The sequence below is a fragment of the Xyrauchen texanus genome, chromosome 21 (genome assembly GCF_025860055.1).
Source record: "Xyrauchen texanus isolate HMW12.3.18 chromosome 21, RBS_HiC_50CHRs, whole genome shotgun sequence".
Lineage (NCBI taxonomy): Eukaryota > Metazoa > Chordata > Actinopteri > Cypriniformes > Catostomidae > Xyrauchen > Xyrauchen texanus.
Window position 1 is genome coordinate 12,427,915 of NC_068296.1, and position 16,520 is coordinate 12,444,434.

The 16,520-nt window shown below is 39.2% G+C and overlaps 1 protein-coding gene across 1 annotated transcript; it reads left to right on the top strand.

Moving 5' to 3' along the window:
* The first annotated feature begins 4,854 nt into the window (after window positions 1-4,854).
* dusp8b (dual specificity phosphatase 8b) lies at window positions 4,855-15,252 on the top strand. Its single transcript, XM_052152505.1, is given in 6 exon segments — window positions 4,855-5,167; window positions 11,056-11,222; window positions 12,083-12,242; window positions 12,464-12,587; window positions 13,300-13,642; window positions 13,644-15,252. Coding segments are annotated over 6 exon segments (1,620 nt in total). The 5' UTR covers window positions 4,855-5,058; the 3' UTR covers window positions 14,361-15,252.
* Window positions 15,253-16,520: the final 1,268 nt, after the last annotated feature.

A 16,520-nucleotide genomic window follows, 5' to 3' on the forward strand; every position in this document is an offset into this window, starting at 1 on the left:
TTTGAGAGTTTAGGGAGACCAACTCGATTGCATCAATCGCAGTGCGGTCATGGAATTGTCATGGAATTGAGTTCTTTTGTCACTAGTTTTCTGCCACGATTTTCTGATTGGTGGATTTTCCCCCTCAAAATCATGGGTTATGCTGCGTATTAAAGGGGACCTATTATGCAAAATTCCCTTTTACATGGTGTTTGTACATAAATGTGAGTCGGCAGTGTGTGTACACAACTACTCTACAATGTTAAAAGTCCACTTACTCCTCTTTCTTATATTTCTATTAATCAAAAACAGTGTGTCAAAATTAACGGTTTTCGTATTTGCTCTACCGTTTCTGCTCTAGAGCAGGCCTCGCCCATGACTGGTCTCTGGACTGGACTCCGCCATATTATCATAGATCCCCTGAGTGATCTACACACAGTCCACCATTTGTTTCCGCACTGGAGCAGATATAGTGAGAAGAATAAACATAAGTGTTCTGTTGTTGGCTGTAAAAGTGAACAGAAGAGTCTTCACGTACTACCGGCATCAGAGCCACTGAAGACGCATGTGCCCCAAAACATACAAAAATGTGTGTATGTTTGTGAAACTCATTTTACACTGGACTGCTTTGTGAATGAGTGTCAATATAAATCAAGATTTTCCAAAAATTTGATTATCAAGCATGGATCAGTACACAAACTGCTGGTGGACCAACTGTTCATGTTCCAGCTTTGTATCCTGAAGATGTTAGTATTGTACTTTATATTTTGTAAATGCTTGCAAATCACCTTTCCGAATGTGCTTGTTAGCTAATACCACAGCTAATGCAGCTAAAGTTACCATTGTCTCTGATTGTATTCACGGAGTCCAGATATACATATACTGTATATATTCATACATATGTGGTTGAACTCCGGTATTTACGCTGTCAGTCATATTGGTTCTGATTTGTTGTTGCTGTAGTATCCGAAGCATAACCCTCTTCCGGAAAGGGGGCAGGGAGCAGCAGCTCATTTGCATTTAAAGAGACACACACAAAATCAGCCTGTTTTGATTCCACCCAAAAAGAGGCATTTATAACATGGTATAATAAATTATCCGTGGGGTTTTTGAGCTGAAACTTCACATTCTGGGGACACCTGAGACTTATATTACATCTTGTAAAAACGGGCATAATAGGTCTCCTTTAAAGCCGTAACGCAGACTGATTACTTCAGCAAAAGCATATACCATTGATTAACAACCTCTGAGCTCATGGTCGATGTGTTTTTAAATCAATCAATCAATCAATCAATCAATGTTTATTTATATAGCACATTTAAAAACAACCAAAGTTGATCAAAGTGCTGCACAATATATAAAAAGACAACATTCAAGACATGCAATAACAATAAACGTACAAAGATAAAAAGAAAAATGGGCAATGAATGTTAAAAGCCAAGGAAAATGTATACGTTTTAAGCTTAGTTTTAAAAGCTGAGATAGTTGAGGCAGTTTTAATATGTGCCGGAAGACTGTTCCATAGCTTAGGTCCAACAACAGCAAAGGCACGATCACCACTATTCTCAAGTTTAGACATGGGAACACAAAGCAATTAAGATTCACCAGATCTAAGAGATCTCGATAAATTGTGTGGGTGCAGCAAGTCAGATATGTACTGTGGCTCCTGGTTATGGAGCGATTTAAATACAAACAATAACATTTTAAAATAAATTCTAAATTTAACAGGAAGCCAGTGCAATGAAATCAAGACCGGTGTGATGTGCTCAAATTTGCGTTTCCCTTAAGGAGCCTAGCCACAGCGTTTTGAACAAGTTGAAGGCATGAAATAGACGATTGAGGGGCACCAATGTAAAGCGAGTTACAGTAATCCAGGCGAGAAGTAACAAAACCATGGATCACAAAATTCATGATCACAAGTTTCAAACTTGCTTATTGACAAGAATGGCTTAACCTTAGTTAACAAACGAAACCAACTTTACTTAAGCTCAACTTGACCTTCCATTTTCAGTATGATAAATGAACCTAATATCAGATGACATGTAAAATTGAGATGTATGGTAATGCTAACAAATAGCATTTTCCAGGTATATCAGAACACCTTGCAGCAGATGGGGGAAAACAAGTTTACTGCTATTGAGTGGACACAGGTGAAACACTTACAATATTTGTAATTTTTTTTTGTGCAAATACACATCACAATACACATCTACTTTTAAATAGCCATTGAGAAAGAAGCATGCATTTTGCTTTAAAAATATGAATTTACAGCATCTACCAGAAGGGGCAAAGTTGTGAAGCTAGGCCCATATGCTCCAAGCATACTCTCATGATTCCACCAGGCCATACTCAGCCAGTTGCTAGGTAGATATCAGTTATGTTAGTCTTCTGCCATCTAGTGGTTGCTACATGTTTTACATTTAGTTAAACATAAAAAATAAAAAAAATCTTTATTATTGTCCACTGTTGCTGGGCAGCACATATTGTGTGTGCGCGTGCGTGCGTGTGTCTGCACACATTCTCCCAATTATCGTACTTCTCATTTTTAAAAGAGTGGATCAGCCTGTAATTGCATGCAAAAGTGTCAGAGGCATTTGTGTGTGAGTGCTGTCTATGGGGGGTATGTTAAGATCCCTGGCAGTCTTCCAGCATTCACTGTCATTGTTCTTGCATTAAAGATGTATATATTCCCTCAACACCTCAACACACAGAAATAACTGTCTGAATCACACATCTATATGCAGCATTGCAGTAATGCAAGCACGTACACACACATTTGGACGAATAGAAACGTGCAGTCAGATCAGTGAAAAGCCCCTCAATTAAAATTGGAACATGAACCCGCAGTTTCCCAATTTGCTTTCTCCAGTTTCACTGATCTGGCAACATGCGCAACCTTGAAAAATGTTATTGCACCATTGCAGCCAGCCAATAGGGAGTTGGTGGGTGGAAAAAGGCAAGGTTAATCCTGCTACATAGTACATAACATACAAACACCACTTAATTTGTTTGCATACAGTTTAACAAAGGTTTCAACCATTTTAGCACATAAATGCACATGCATTTTTCATAGACAGGGCTGAAAAACAAGATTTTGTGCATGTATAAATTGAAAAACAAGCAAGATGGTTTGATTGTTTGCGAGTCTTAGCTGGTCTACCACCTTGGTGAGACTGGTCTCTTGACTGGTTTTAGATGGATTTGGGAACTTTTCGGCTGATCAGGCTGGTCTCTTGACTGATTTTAGAGGAGTTTTGCATGCCTTTCACCTGGTCAGGCTAGTCTCTTGACTGGTTTTAGAGGGGTTTGGGGCACTTTTAGCTGGTCTGGTTGGTTTCTTGACCAATTTTAGAGGTGTTTTGGACATTTTGCAGCTGGTCAGATTGGCCTCTTGACCATTTTAGAGGTGTTTTGGGCACTTTGTCGCTGGTCAGCCTGGTCTCTTGACCAGTTTCGTTGGATTTTGGGCACTTTTCAGCTGTTCAAGTTGGTCTCTTGACCGGTTTTAGAAGGGTTTTGTGCACTTTTCAGCTGGCCAAGTTGGTCTCTTGACCGGTTTTAGATGAGTTTTAGAATCTTTCCGGCTGGTTAGGCTGGTCTCTTGACTGGTTTTAGAGGAGTTTTGCACACTTTTCACCTGGTCAGACTGTTCTCTTGACCAGCTTTAGATGGGTTTTTGGCACTTTCAGGCTGGTCTATTGACTGTTAGAGGAGTTTTGCAAGCGTTCCACCTGGTCTGGTTGGTTTCTTGACTGATTTTAAAGGATTTTTGCATGCTTTTCACCAAGTCAGGCATGTCTCTTGACTGGGTTTAGATGATTTTTTGACACTTTTAGACTGGTCAGACTGGTCTCTTTACTGGTTTTAGAGGGATTCACAGACTTTTCTGCTGGTCAGGCTGGTCACTGACTGTTTTAAAGGGGGTTTGGGCACTTTAGAGCTGGTCAGACTGGTCTGTTGACTGGTTTTAGAGGGTTTTGGGCAATTTCAGCTTGTTTAGCTGGTCTCTTGACTGGCTTTAGAGGGGTTTGCAAATTTTTCGGCTGGTCAGGCTGGTCCCTTGACTGGTTTTGAAGGATTTTGGGCACTTTGCACCTGGGCAGTCTGGTTTCTTGACTGGTTTTAGAGGGGTTTGGGGTACTTTTCAGCTGGTTAGGCTTGTCTCTTGGCCAGTTTTAGAGGAGCTTTGGACATTTTTCTGCTGGTCAGACTGGTTTCTTCTTTGGTTTCTGAGTGGTTTGGGGAACTTTTTAATTGGTCACGCTGAGAGATAAACTGGTCACCCAAGACCAGCAAACCAGTCTGGTTTAAGCTGTGTTTTTTCAGTAGTGGGATCTTTGACAGCATGGCATGACTTTTGTCTGAAGTAGTATAATGGTTTCAATCTCTCCTATCATTATCTCAGGCTGAATGATTAATGGTTTTTGGTAGATGATGTCAGCCTTGATTATAGCTGATTAAAGGTAATTAAATTAAGAAAATGTTCTTTTGTTAAAGTGTGATGTACTTTCATAAGTGAGTCAACATAGACTTCCCAGTGACTGGACACATATCCTGTGCCTGATAATGTGCCCATTACATAAGCAATGCTGATTACGTACTATAACGAGCAGTTGGTCCAACAAAACAACCACAGTTCATTTATTAATTGCAATAAACACACATTTGGACATGGACACTCTCACACCACTCTGTGTTGTCCAGCAGGCGTAGGAGCTCTTTACTCCAAGTGTGGTGCTGGACCCATCGGTGGCCGCATAGTTGTGTGATGAGTCAGGAATGTGGTTGCATGCCTTACACATGAGCTATTACTGAATACAGGCCCCACTAGAGCACAGCCAGTGTGCTCATTCACAGACAGGGAGGGAGGGAGATAGGTTGGAAGGGAGGAGGCGCAACAATAGAGGCAGCAGCACTCATAGCCAAAGTCAGAAGTGAATAGGCGCACAGAGAGGAAACAGTGTGGCTGTGGCTCGTATATAACTGCTGATATTAGCATCAGGTTGAGCTCTGATTGGATTGTGTGGTAAAATATCTGCAGGGAGGGAAAGAGACCAGTATCCTCCCTGTGTTGCCTGGATGCCCGTTGACTTGGTGATCTCTCCTCCGCTGTGGTCAGACATGCACGAGAGCGAGATGAGGTTGAAGATGCGTGTCAGGCGCATCAAGGAAGGGCGAGATTTGAGAGGTGAGTTTGAAATTTTATTGACTCTGGGTGTGTGTGTCTGTGTGGTTTTAAATGTAAGTTTGTTTGTGTGAAAACATGGGTAGTGTTCATGGTGTTTTGCATTCTTTTTTTGACAATTTTTGGGTCATTCGATGTTGGTTTGCAAATTATTTTATTCTATAAACATAATCTCTAACTTGCCACTGGGTTAGTCATATGCTTTATATGCACCTATGTCCATGCATATGTATATAGGTGTGTGTGTGTGTGTGTGGCTTATTCACTCCTTGTTACATATCAGTTTCTAAGAACTAACTGAGTAGTTCTTAGAGCTTCTTCTTGTGACATTGATTACAAGTTGTTTTGGGTGGTTGACCTGTGTTCATGATTTTGAATAAATTCCTTTGTATTTGCGTGCACAGAATTTCACAATGTGTTATCCATTATAAGTAAACTGAAAGTGAAGGCAAACTGCAGATTATGTTTCTTTTGGATGGACATTTTAAAGAAAATTATAACGCTTATGATCATTTATTTTTTACATTGCATGTACAAGTATTTATTTTTTGAGGAAATAGAAATGGGAATCAAGCATCAGGTCCCTGTCACTGTCTTTATTTTTTAATGAATATTCATATTAATCTGTATATAAATATTCAGGAATATTTAAAAAATAATGCTATTTAATGCATACTATTTAAATGGGAACTTAAGGCATAACCACGATTAGGTATCATTGACTCATTGCTATACATTCTCCCACATAATTTATTAAGAGTGTGCCAAAACATTGCAGGAAAAAAGTTTAGGGGAAGATTTGTAATACTATTTTCACAGATTTTAATTGCCTCCAATCTATCGTGTGCTGACATCAACTGAAGAGGTAACTCAATGACTGTGAGATTTGAAATCTGACATTGTGTCATACCATCAACCTGAATGTGTCTGAACTTGCTGAAGTATCATGTCCCTCTAAACAAATTTAGCATGCTTGTTGTAAGCCTGTGCTAACCAGGGTCCTAAATACTACAGATATAGTCCTCACAAACACACACATGCACTCACTCTCACTCACTCTAGGGCTGACATGTAATTTACATAGTACTTTTCATTTCAAACAGCTCATGCACTCTGCTTCTTTGGTTTGAGGAAGAAAACTAAATACAAAGCAAAACAATCAATCATTTCAGTTTATGCTCTGAAAGGGAGTATGTTTTAGTATAGTTAGGGTTTGTTTAATCAACTGTCCACTCGCTTACTCTTGACTGTGAGTTAAGACATTGAGTTTTCCAGCCTGTTAGTGTAACTCCTGTGCAGCATGTGAAGAAATTAAGATATTTTCTGGGGCTGAAGTCACTGAGATGTCACTGTACCCTAGGATTAGGGAAGATCGATGCCGCTATTGTGACCTGATTCTAAAACTCAAATAAATAGAAACCAGATGCCGTGATATAACAAAACACTGAGAAAAAATGTTAACCTAAAAAAAATAGCACCAGCAGATAACAGCAGCAAAACTACTTTTAACAGTTATACTGTTTTATATCAGGTCGAAATAGCTTCTTAAGGTTACATCAGCAGGTTACCACTTTTTACAGTATATTGTTGCTAAAAGGACAAGGCACTAAGTTACTCATGTATATGTTTGTGTATGTGTGTGTGTGTGTGTGTGTGTGTGTGTGTGTGTGTGTCTGTGTGTGTGTGTGTGTGTGTGTGTGTGTGTGTGTGTGTGTGTGTGTGTGTGTGTGTGTGTGAGCGTGTATTTATCACTTTGTGGGGACCAAATGTCCCCATAAGGATAGTAAAACCCGAAATTTTTGACCTTGTGGGGACATTTTGTCGGTCCCCATGAGGAAAACAGCTTATAAATCATACTAAATTATGTTTTTTGAAAATGTAAAAATGCAGAAAGTTTTCTGTGAGGGTTAGGTTTAGGGGTAGGGTTAGGTTTAGGGGATAGAATATAAAGTTTGTACTGTATAAAAACCATTATGTCTATGGAAAGTCCCCATAAAACATGGAAACACAACTGTGTGTGTGTGTGTGTGTGTGAGTGTATATATAGTATATGGGTTTGATTTTTCAGAAGTCATCAATGGGGCATTGATTATAAGTGGCTTGTAGAATAGAGTATAATACATAGTTCTACACTGAAAAACAATAATTTAAGTAGTTTTTGTCTTGGCGAGGTAGCCGCATGTTTGCATGCATACCATGCAACCCATTTAAAGCAGATCTGCTCCACCTGTCTTTCCGACATCCCCAGTCCTGTGCGCTAGGACACAGTGACATCACTCTTATAGAAGGTTATCCATCACAACAGCCAGCCAGGTCTGCCCTATTTCAGTTAAAGTTCATGTCTGCTAGAGTTTGCTGGAGTTAAAGCTTATGGATGCTTTATTTATTTTTCTGTCTTTTTATACACTCTATCTTCCTAGTAACTTACTTTCACTTTGGGCTGTGATGTCATTTAGCACACAAATCTTTACAGGGACAATTTGATTTTATGAAAAGTCATAATAATTATCTGAAATAGTGGAATCATAAGAAACATATGACTTTAACGCCTATAAAGGAAAATAAGCAGACCAACAATTGATGAAATCAACCCTAACCCAAACCTAAACATGAATATAAAGTGTAACCCCTTACCCAAGCCCAAAACCCAAACAATGTTGTTAAAAGAAAAATCTATGAAAGTATATTAATGTCAAATGTCTTTGAAAAAGAAAAAAGAAAAAAAAGCATGCTGAATTGTAAAACTTGGAAAATAAACGCATTGCATTAACAGTGCTTGCATTTTTGGACAACACACTCTCACAGCAAAATTGTCAGGATTCGAACGACTTTTCTAATTTTGGCTAATACATATGATATCATGCGACTGCACTCGTTTGAATTCCTACAACTTTCACTACAGCCAGTGACATCGCTGGACATCATTTCCATCTAATACAAGACAATTACTTGCTTTTGTCACACACAACAGTTTCCTATCATGTTTATACACTCCACTGATTGGTTAAGTTTAAATAGAGTGTTTGGGTAAGAGCATAATATCAAGAAGCATGTCCTTTACGCCTCGTGCTTACTTCTGCACTAGTCATCAGGGAATTTGCACATGATGAAGTCGTACGGGTTTATGCAAACAAAATTGTGCGAGATCATACGAAATAGCCAACTCATAAATTATGTAAGACATTTCATGAGAGCGGGTTGTTTTTGGAGGATGCAATTTTATATGGGTGTACATTTAAGATGTGAATATTTACATTTCAAAATTTCACTTTCCAAAATTCTGTTCCAAATAAAATAAAAATGATATTACATTAAAATTGTATCTTTATTATACAACAGGCTACATTTGTTCCATTATATTTAGCTCTTAAATATCAGGGGGGTTAAATTCAGTTGGGAATTCAATGTTCCAGCAATGATAGGATGTTCAAGGTGGAATTTCCAACCAAAACTGAACCACTGAAATTTTAGAGGTGAATTTGCAAATCGAAATGGACCAAATATTACCTGTTGAAAAATAAAGACAAAAAAATTATTATTAATTAATAAAGTGAATGGGCCTAGTGTTTTGCATTCTAAAACTGCAACATGTTTTCTTTTAAGGGGTTAGTCTGTAGTAATTATAATTAGCCATATATAAAAACAATAGAATTAAATAGTATGTCCCCATTTAGATTTAGCTGCTTTGTGTGTGTGTGTGCGTGTGTGTGTGTGTGCATGCGTGCGTGCGTGCGTGTGTGTTTGTCCAGCCCAGAGACAGCTTGTTGGCCACCCGTGTGTTGAGCAATGATGTCATCCTGCTTGGCAGTTACTTTTAATAGCTGGAAACAGGCAGCCCTTGAGCTGGGCCTTAAAGGGCCAGGCACACCACTGGAATAATCTCTTGAACAAAGTGCTTTGTGGGTTAGAATATTATTTTAAAGTTCTGTTTTTACTGTGCATTTATATTTTCAAAATCCTTTATTTCACCAAGCTGAATGAATAGTTTGAGTGAATAGCTTGAGGTTATGTAGCTCCAGGTAGCTCATTAAACTCTTGGCATGAAGTCATGCCCTTGGGTTATGCCAGTGTAATTTGAGTAACGCTGACAATTTGTTCCATGACAAGACCAGGTCATGATGTCATGTGTGACTCAGTGTGTGAAAAGGTCTTAAAAACAGGTCTGTTTGGTTTGATTCACCACTAGTTACACAGCATATCTAGTGGCCTTTCCGAATGTCATGTGAACATTACTTTGAAAAAGAAAAGCCAGAGAACACTTTATCTTCAGTTAATGAGAGAGTAAATTAAGCTTGTAAATGCATGAATTGCATGGGTAGATGGATGGATGGCTAAATGAATGGATAGATTGATTGATTGAATGAATAAATTAATGAGGGATGAATGAATAAGTACGGCTTTGTGTCAACCTTCTCCAGTCACATGCATCTACTTACGGACTCTTACCTCACGCCTCTGAGCTCATCTGCTTTTATTACCCAAATTCAAAAATGTTTTGCCTCTTTTCTCTCACCCTGTATCATAATACACTTCATCTCCCAAATATTTCCCTCCTTTATTTGCATGAATCTGTATGTGTGCAAGACAAATGATCCAGCCAAACTCGAACACTAACCCAAAGTGATGTCATTGCTTTGCCTGCTGGCCTTGATTAGTCTGAGGTAATATGTCTCAGATTTGCTGACGTGTACTGATTTCAGATCAGCATTTAAAATTAAACCAATTGCCGGATGTGTTCTTTGAGTTGCATCTAGAACCATGAAAGCTGGTTCCTTTTCTCTTTATTTCTTTATATATATTTATTTAGTAGATTTACATTGAAGGGCATTTAAATGTGCATTTGCATACAATTAATATGATGCTGTTTCAAGGTTTGAGTCTATGGTAAAAGAAGAGAAGTGGAGTAAAAGAGGCTTCATTAGAGTTGCAAAACCCCATAATAAAAGAGTGGGTAAGGCCTGAGTATTGTATGTGGGTGCACATATGAGTTGTTCCATCCAAATGAGTACCATTTGTGCTCATCTTTAAATATTAGCTGGAACTCCTTCAGACTGAATTCATGTGTGCACATGTGTATGAGCAAGAGAGGATGTGTGAGTGTGTGTTTCCTCTGAATTCTGGTTGGGTGTCTGTGTTCCTGTGGGCTGCCTCATTCCCGCAATGTGATGCTGATCTCAGGGAGAGGAGATGAGATCATGCAGGAAGTAGGAGACTGGAAAACCAGACACGGACACTCTATCTGCCTGGCAAAGTGGCAGAGCTCACCTTTCACATTGGTGTTCTCATTTCTTTTTCCTTGGGGGAGTTAGCCACTCTTGCAATACAGCATTAGAGCCATTATGCAGCCATACGTCAGCTAAGCTGTTTTTTACAGTTGCTGGTTACACGCAATCAGTTTGCTTCAGTGAAAGACTAAACCTCAATGATCTTCAGGAATTCAGAATGTGTTAAAGGCTACCATATTTTCCAAGAATCCAAAATATTTTTAGTTCTGGTGGAGGGCCGTGAAGTTTGTAGTGAACAACAAGCAGTCTAGATTTTCTAGTATGGCAAAATTGGAACGACGGGATGTTTCTGCTGTGGTGGAAAGACTCCTTGGCCCCTGTGGAGTTCGCATTAGGGGTTCATGTGTAATTCAGTTGGCTAGGATGTTTGGAAACCCCCTTCATTGTTGCTGTTTTCCATTCTTACTGTAAGTAATTGAGTTTGCAGCTTACTGTATGTGAATGTGTGCAAGAACAATGCACACACACACAAGGGAAATAAAATCTAGTTTGTTATGGTTGTTTCTATCTTGTTTGCACTGGATGTGCTCAAATAAGTGTGGTAAGCTGAATCATGTAAGATTATATTTGTATTCAAAACAGTTTTCTTCTCTGTAACCTTCTCAGGTGGCTTTGCAGCATTCTCCTCATGTTTTCCTGACCTGTGTGAAAGTAAACAAGCCACTATTCTGCCTATCAGCCTGTCCCAACCCTGCCTACCTGTGGCCAATGTCGGGCCCACCTGTATCCTGCCCCACCTGTACCTGGGCTCCCAAAGAGACGTCCTTAGTAAGGTAAGTTGGCCTTAAAGTGCAACTGCAGCTGTACAGGCAGCAAACCTGTCTTGTTGTGCTGTCTATCAGTAAACAGCACAACAAGGTGAGGACACAAAAACACAGGGGTCTCCAGACACGTTATTCTATTTTCAAACTAATGTAAGTTTAACTTGAAACATCATCCTAAAGTTGCTGTTTTTTGCATGACACAACCAAAGTGAGATGCTCCAAAAGCATTTGTCTAACTCGTGTATACATAGACGTGTCCACAGAAAAACTCTCATAATACCTCAATTGAAGTCACTTACAAAATCATTTTATATGATTATTCAGATTATTCAAAGACATTAAAAATCACAGCAATCCATTTTGTAATTGAATCCAAAATTATTCATGTTGCCTACAGACAACTTAAATATAAAAGACAAGACATTTCCATCATGTAGACATAACAAATTCACGAGGCATCATCTGATAATAGGGAATAGTTGTTTTTTTTACTTGGGGTGTGTTTGTGCATACTGTGGAATCATTGAATTCCATCATATCTCATGACTTCACATTAGATAACTGACAAGCAAATGCATTCCGGGAAAGAGTTTTCATTGATGTCAGCTTGATTTAAATGTTAGCCCTTTTAAGTTGGCATGGGACTCACCACCAAAATAGTTTTTCTCGACATTATCATTCTACATCTTTCTCACTTACAAAATCTCTGGAATGCATGACAAGCAGACACACAGTTACAATTGGAATCTTTGATAACAGAATATATAAACAGAAAATGACGAAAACTGTCTGTGCAGATTATTTTCTTGTCTGTCAGAACATTTTGTCTTTGACACAGTTCTTCAGAAAAAACTTTCAAATTTTCACAGGAACTGATGGCTCAGAATGGAATCACCTACGTTCTGAATGCCAGTAATACTTGTCCCAAACCTGACTTCATCAGCGAAAACCACTTTCTGCGCATTCCCATCAATGACAGCTACTGCGAGAAGTTAATTCCTTGGTTGGATAAAACCAATGAGTTCATTGGTAAGAATACCACTGCTATGGAGTTTTATAGAAAGCAAGTTCCTGAGATGTTTAGCCTATGGTAATAATTATGGTTAGATGTATGGTTAACACAAACCATCTGTGTATCAGCAGTTGAGGAAGGTATGAGTGAGGTCAGCATTTTGAGATTACCTCATGCTTTGTCTGCACTTTAACAGTAGAACTGCTTTTGACTGGTTTGCCGCTCTCTCTATTCACAGACAAAGCCAAGGTGTCAAACTGCAGAGTCATCGTCCATTGCTTGGCTGGCATATCCCGATCTGCAACCATTGCCATTGCCTATATAATGAAAACTATGGGACTGTCATCAGATGATGCCTACAGGTATTCCCACACTATGGAATTTAGTTAGGGTAGATGCCAAATCTATTTTGACAGGAATGAAAATGAGCCTGTGAGGAAATAGAAATAAAGTCTGTTCAATGGGTTTATGTTGTTGCAAACATTGAAAATACTGTTGCTTCCGATTGTTCACGTTCCCTTTTCATAAATCCCATTCTGCCGAGTTACTGACAAGCACAATCTCTCGTCAAACACCCTTGCATCGATTCAAGTGTTTTTACCTTTCCCTATGAAGTAACTGATAGTGCTTTGCACATGAAGCCTCCAAGGAACGTGTTCTGGTCCTGTGGGATCAGATCGGAGGTTCCATTTTCACTCTTTCAATTATATATTTACACCACTGAAAGTTAGGTTTAGGTTTAGGGTTGGGGTTAGGACATGATCCCTTATCCCTCTCGGGAGGCTTGATTAGCCTAATACGGGACCGGGTGTGTAGGATCACTACCCGGCCCCACCCTCCACCTGCCACAGTCTTATAAGAGGACAATCATTACATGGACTTTAAGCCTGTCTCTCAAAGACTCTTTAAAGCCATCTATTTACTAGCATACTTCTAAACGTTGACAAAAATAACTTTTAGATTATTTTATTTAATGGGAATAGGAAATTACTTTAGTTATAGATGTCTTAAAAAATTTGAAAATGGTTATATTAAACTACCAAATTATTATTTTTTTCATCTGATGTGCTGTAGGTTTGTGAAGGATCGTCGACCATCAATATCTCCAAATTTCAACTTCTTGGGTCAGCTGCTGGAGTTCGAACGAGCCTTGCAGATGAAGAATGATGTACCGTGTGATCCCATGAGGTTAGTGGAGCAGCATGAAGAGGTGGAGAAGTTAAAAAAGATGGAGCAGCAGAATTCAGAGAGAACTACAGAAGCTACAGAGATCACCACAAAGCCTCCATCGCCTACCTCACTACAGAAGGAGCTGAGCTCCCTTCATCTCTCCACAGAGCGAATCCTTCAAAACAAAAGACTCAAGTGCTCCTTCTCTCTTAACATCAAGTCTGTGTATTCCTTGAATCAAAACCAGCAATGCTTTTCCAATGCTTCTCTCGTCATCAGACTCTGAAAGCATACCCAAGTTCTGCAGACTCAACAGCTTTAAGAACGCTAAAAGTGTGTGTCAGTATTCTTCAATGGTGGACTGCCCAAGCAAAGTAAGCCAGCAAAGAGAGAAACAAGAAAATGACAGCTTTGTGACATTATCTTCCACCACTCTTTCCCTCAATCTGAAACAGGCCAATTGTGGGCCAATAACTCAGGATTCCATTTGTGAGACCAACTTGAAGGCGCCGTCTTTCCTCAGCTTGCCGCTGGGTACATCTGCTACTTGGACCAAGCACAGAGGCTCCAATCAGGCCACCACCCCTAGCACACCAACAAATGACTGCCCTTGGTTCTTAGGCCCTAATTTGGCACCATCTGGAACAGCGACAGGGAGCTCAGTGCACTTTGGCAGCAGTCCTGGATATACAGCATTCAGCTGCAATGGCCAATCTGGCACCACCAGCCCCGGCATACAAAGAGGGGATAAAACACAAGAACCCCGGGACTTTCAGAACAGCTGGCTTGAGGAAAGGCAGGCAGTAGTGTGTAGTGTATCGAAAGTGGACACAAAGTACAAGCGGCGCAGCTGCCAAATGGAGTTTGAAGAGGGTATTAACACAACGCAAAGCAGTGAGGAATTCGGGAAACTGGGGAAGCAGTCAAATTTCTCTGGTAGCATGGAGGTCATTGAGGTATCATAACAGAGATGAGAATAAACTGCAGTAGTGTTGTTTATCATAAAGGCAATAACCCCCAGTAGAATGACTGAAGAGAGCAATAAAATGTTTATTCATCACAAAGTCCTGTTGTTAAAGATCATTTGAGGGATTTGTTTCTAACCTATTTCACTGCCATTCATTTGAACATGGGTTGAAAGTGATGTTGTGGAGGAAAAGGAAAATTGCTAAACTAAAGATGATATCCATTGTTTTGTAGCGATGTAGTGTTGATGGTGCTGGAGTACCAGTGAATTTTAGAGACCTTATGGACTATAGAAAATGCACGCCAAAGACCTCACAGAGGTACCTTATTCTGGCATGTCATCCAAAGGTGTACTCAAAAAATAGGACACGTAGCATGATCATACAAAGACATTAAACATGAATGAATGATTGAAGTGTGTGTTTATGCTGATTTCATGAAAATTAGGGCAACTAAAATGTGACTTTTTCTGTCTGAAGGGGAACATTTTTTTTTTTTGTCAGTGCCCAATGTTATATTTATGATCTATAAATTGAGTAATAAGGGCAATTGCATTTAATAATGTTATTATTCAGTGTTATCATCAATTTTATCCACCATGTAAAAGGAGAGTGAAAATATGAAGTATATGTTCAAGCTGAGATTCTCTTAGTTCTACTACTGTGCACTGGGCATGCTCAGGATGGCTGGCTACCTACAAATGCTCCAGCAGCACTATGTACTAAGCTGTAAATCTAGACATTTTTGCATAAGTGTAAATGAAATGTACTTAATTCAGTATTTAAAATTTCACTCATTGTTGCTTTAATTTATTTTATTGGTTTCATTCTGGCAATGAGCAATAATATATTATTTGAAAACCTTTTGTCTTTGTCTGAGTATCTTGTGCAAATTCGAAACAAACACACAAAAGTAAAAATCCCTTTCATCAAAGATCCATAGCACACATATAAATATAATATATACACTGTAAACACACCTACACTGGATATAACTACTAATTTATTATACTTCCATTTTTTTGAATAATAGAATAGTCATCAACAAGTAAAAAACACAAATGGAAGTATGGGAATCATGTGACCAAAACTGTTAAAGGAATAGTTCATCTAAAATTTAAAATGTGCTAATCATTTACTCTGCCTCATGCCATCCCAGATATGTATGACTTTCTTTCTTCTGCTGAACAAAAAAAAGCCTAAAAACAATATATGAGCTCTGTAGGTCCCAACAATGCAAGTGAATTGTGACCCAAATTCTGAAGCTTCAAATAGCAAATAAAGGCAGCCTAAACGTAATCTATAATACTACAGTTAATGAATCCATGTCTTCTGAAGCAATCCAATCTATTTTGGGTGAGAACAGACCAAACGTTTTATCTCCTTTTTCAGTATAAATCATGACATCAGCAGACTCCTTGGTGACCATGTTTTCAAGCACAATTACACTTCCTAGCACGATCTATTGCTCTGTGCATGTGTCAAATACTGGAAAGTGTAATAGAGCTTGAAATCACGATCATGCCTAGAGACTGCAATGGCAATATGTGCAGTGAAAAAGGAGTTACATTTTGTTCTGGTCAAACCCAAAAGCAATTAGCTTCAGAAGACATGGATTTAACCACTTGAGTCTTATGAATAACTTCTCAAAATCAAATCAAATCAAATCACTTTTATTGTCACCACCATATACACAAGTGCAACAATAGGTGAAAGACTTGTGTGCAGTTCCGAGCAACATAGCAGTCGGAAAAGAGGATTTTAAAATACGTACGTAACAGGTAAAGTTCGGGCAAGGAAGAGGCGGGAACCGGCTGAAAAGTAAACATAAATGTAATGGTAAATTTAAAATGAAAATAAACAAAAGTGTAGCACGGCCACGTGCGTCTCTGGAACCGCTGTCTCCGGCCGCCCTTCATCTCGCTCTCCCGTTGATCAGCTGATTCAGTGCCAGACGTGCTCATCCAGCTACGCCTTCCTACTCATCGCACTCCACCTCTGCCCGATTCAGGCCAGGGCACCATTGATCTGGCTAACTCGTGTTTCACTGTTTCTCCTTACACGGAGGTCTGTAGCAGACATTTAACCACAGATCAGCTTGAAACGCAAATGACAAAAGGTGGATTGAGACAAAGGGTGTCAGCACCAGCGGCACTCTTT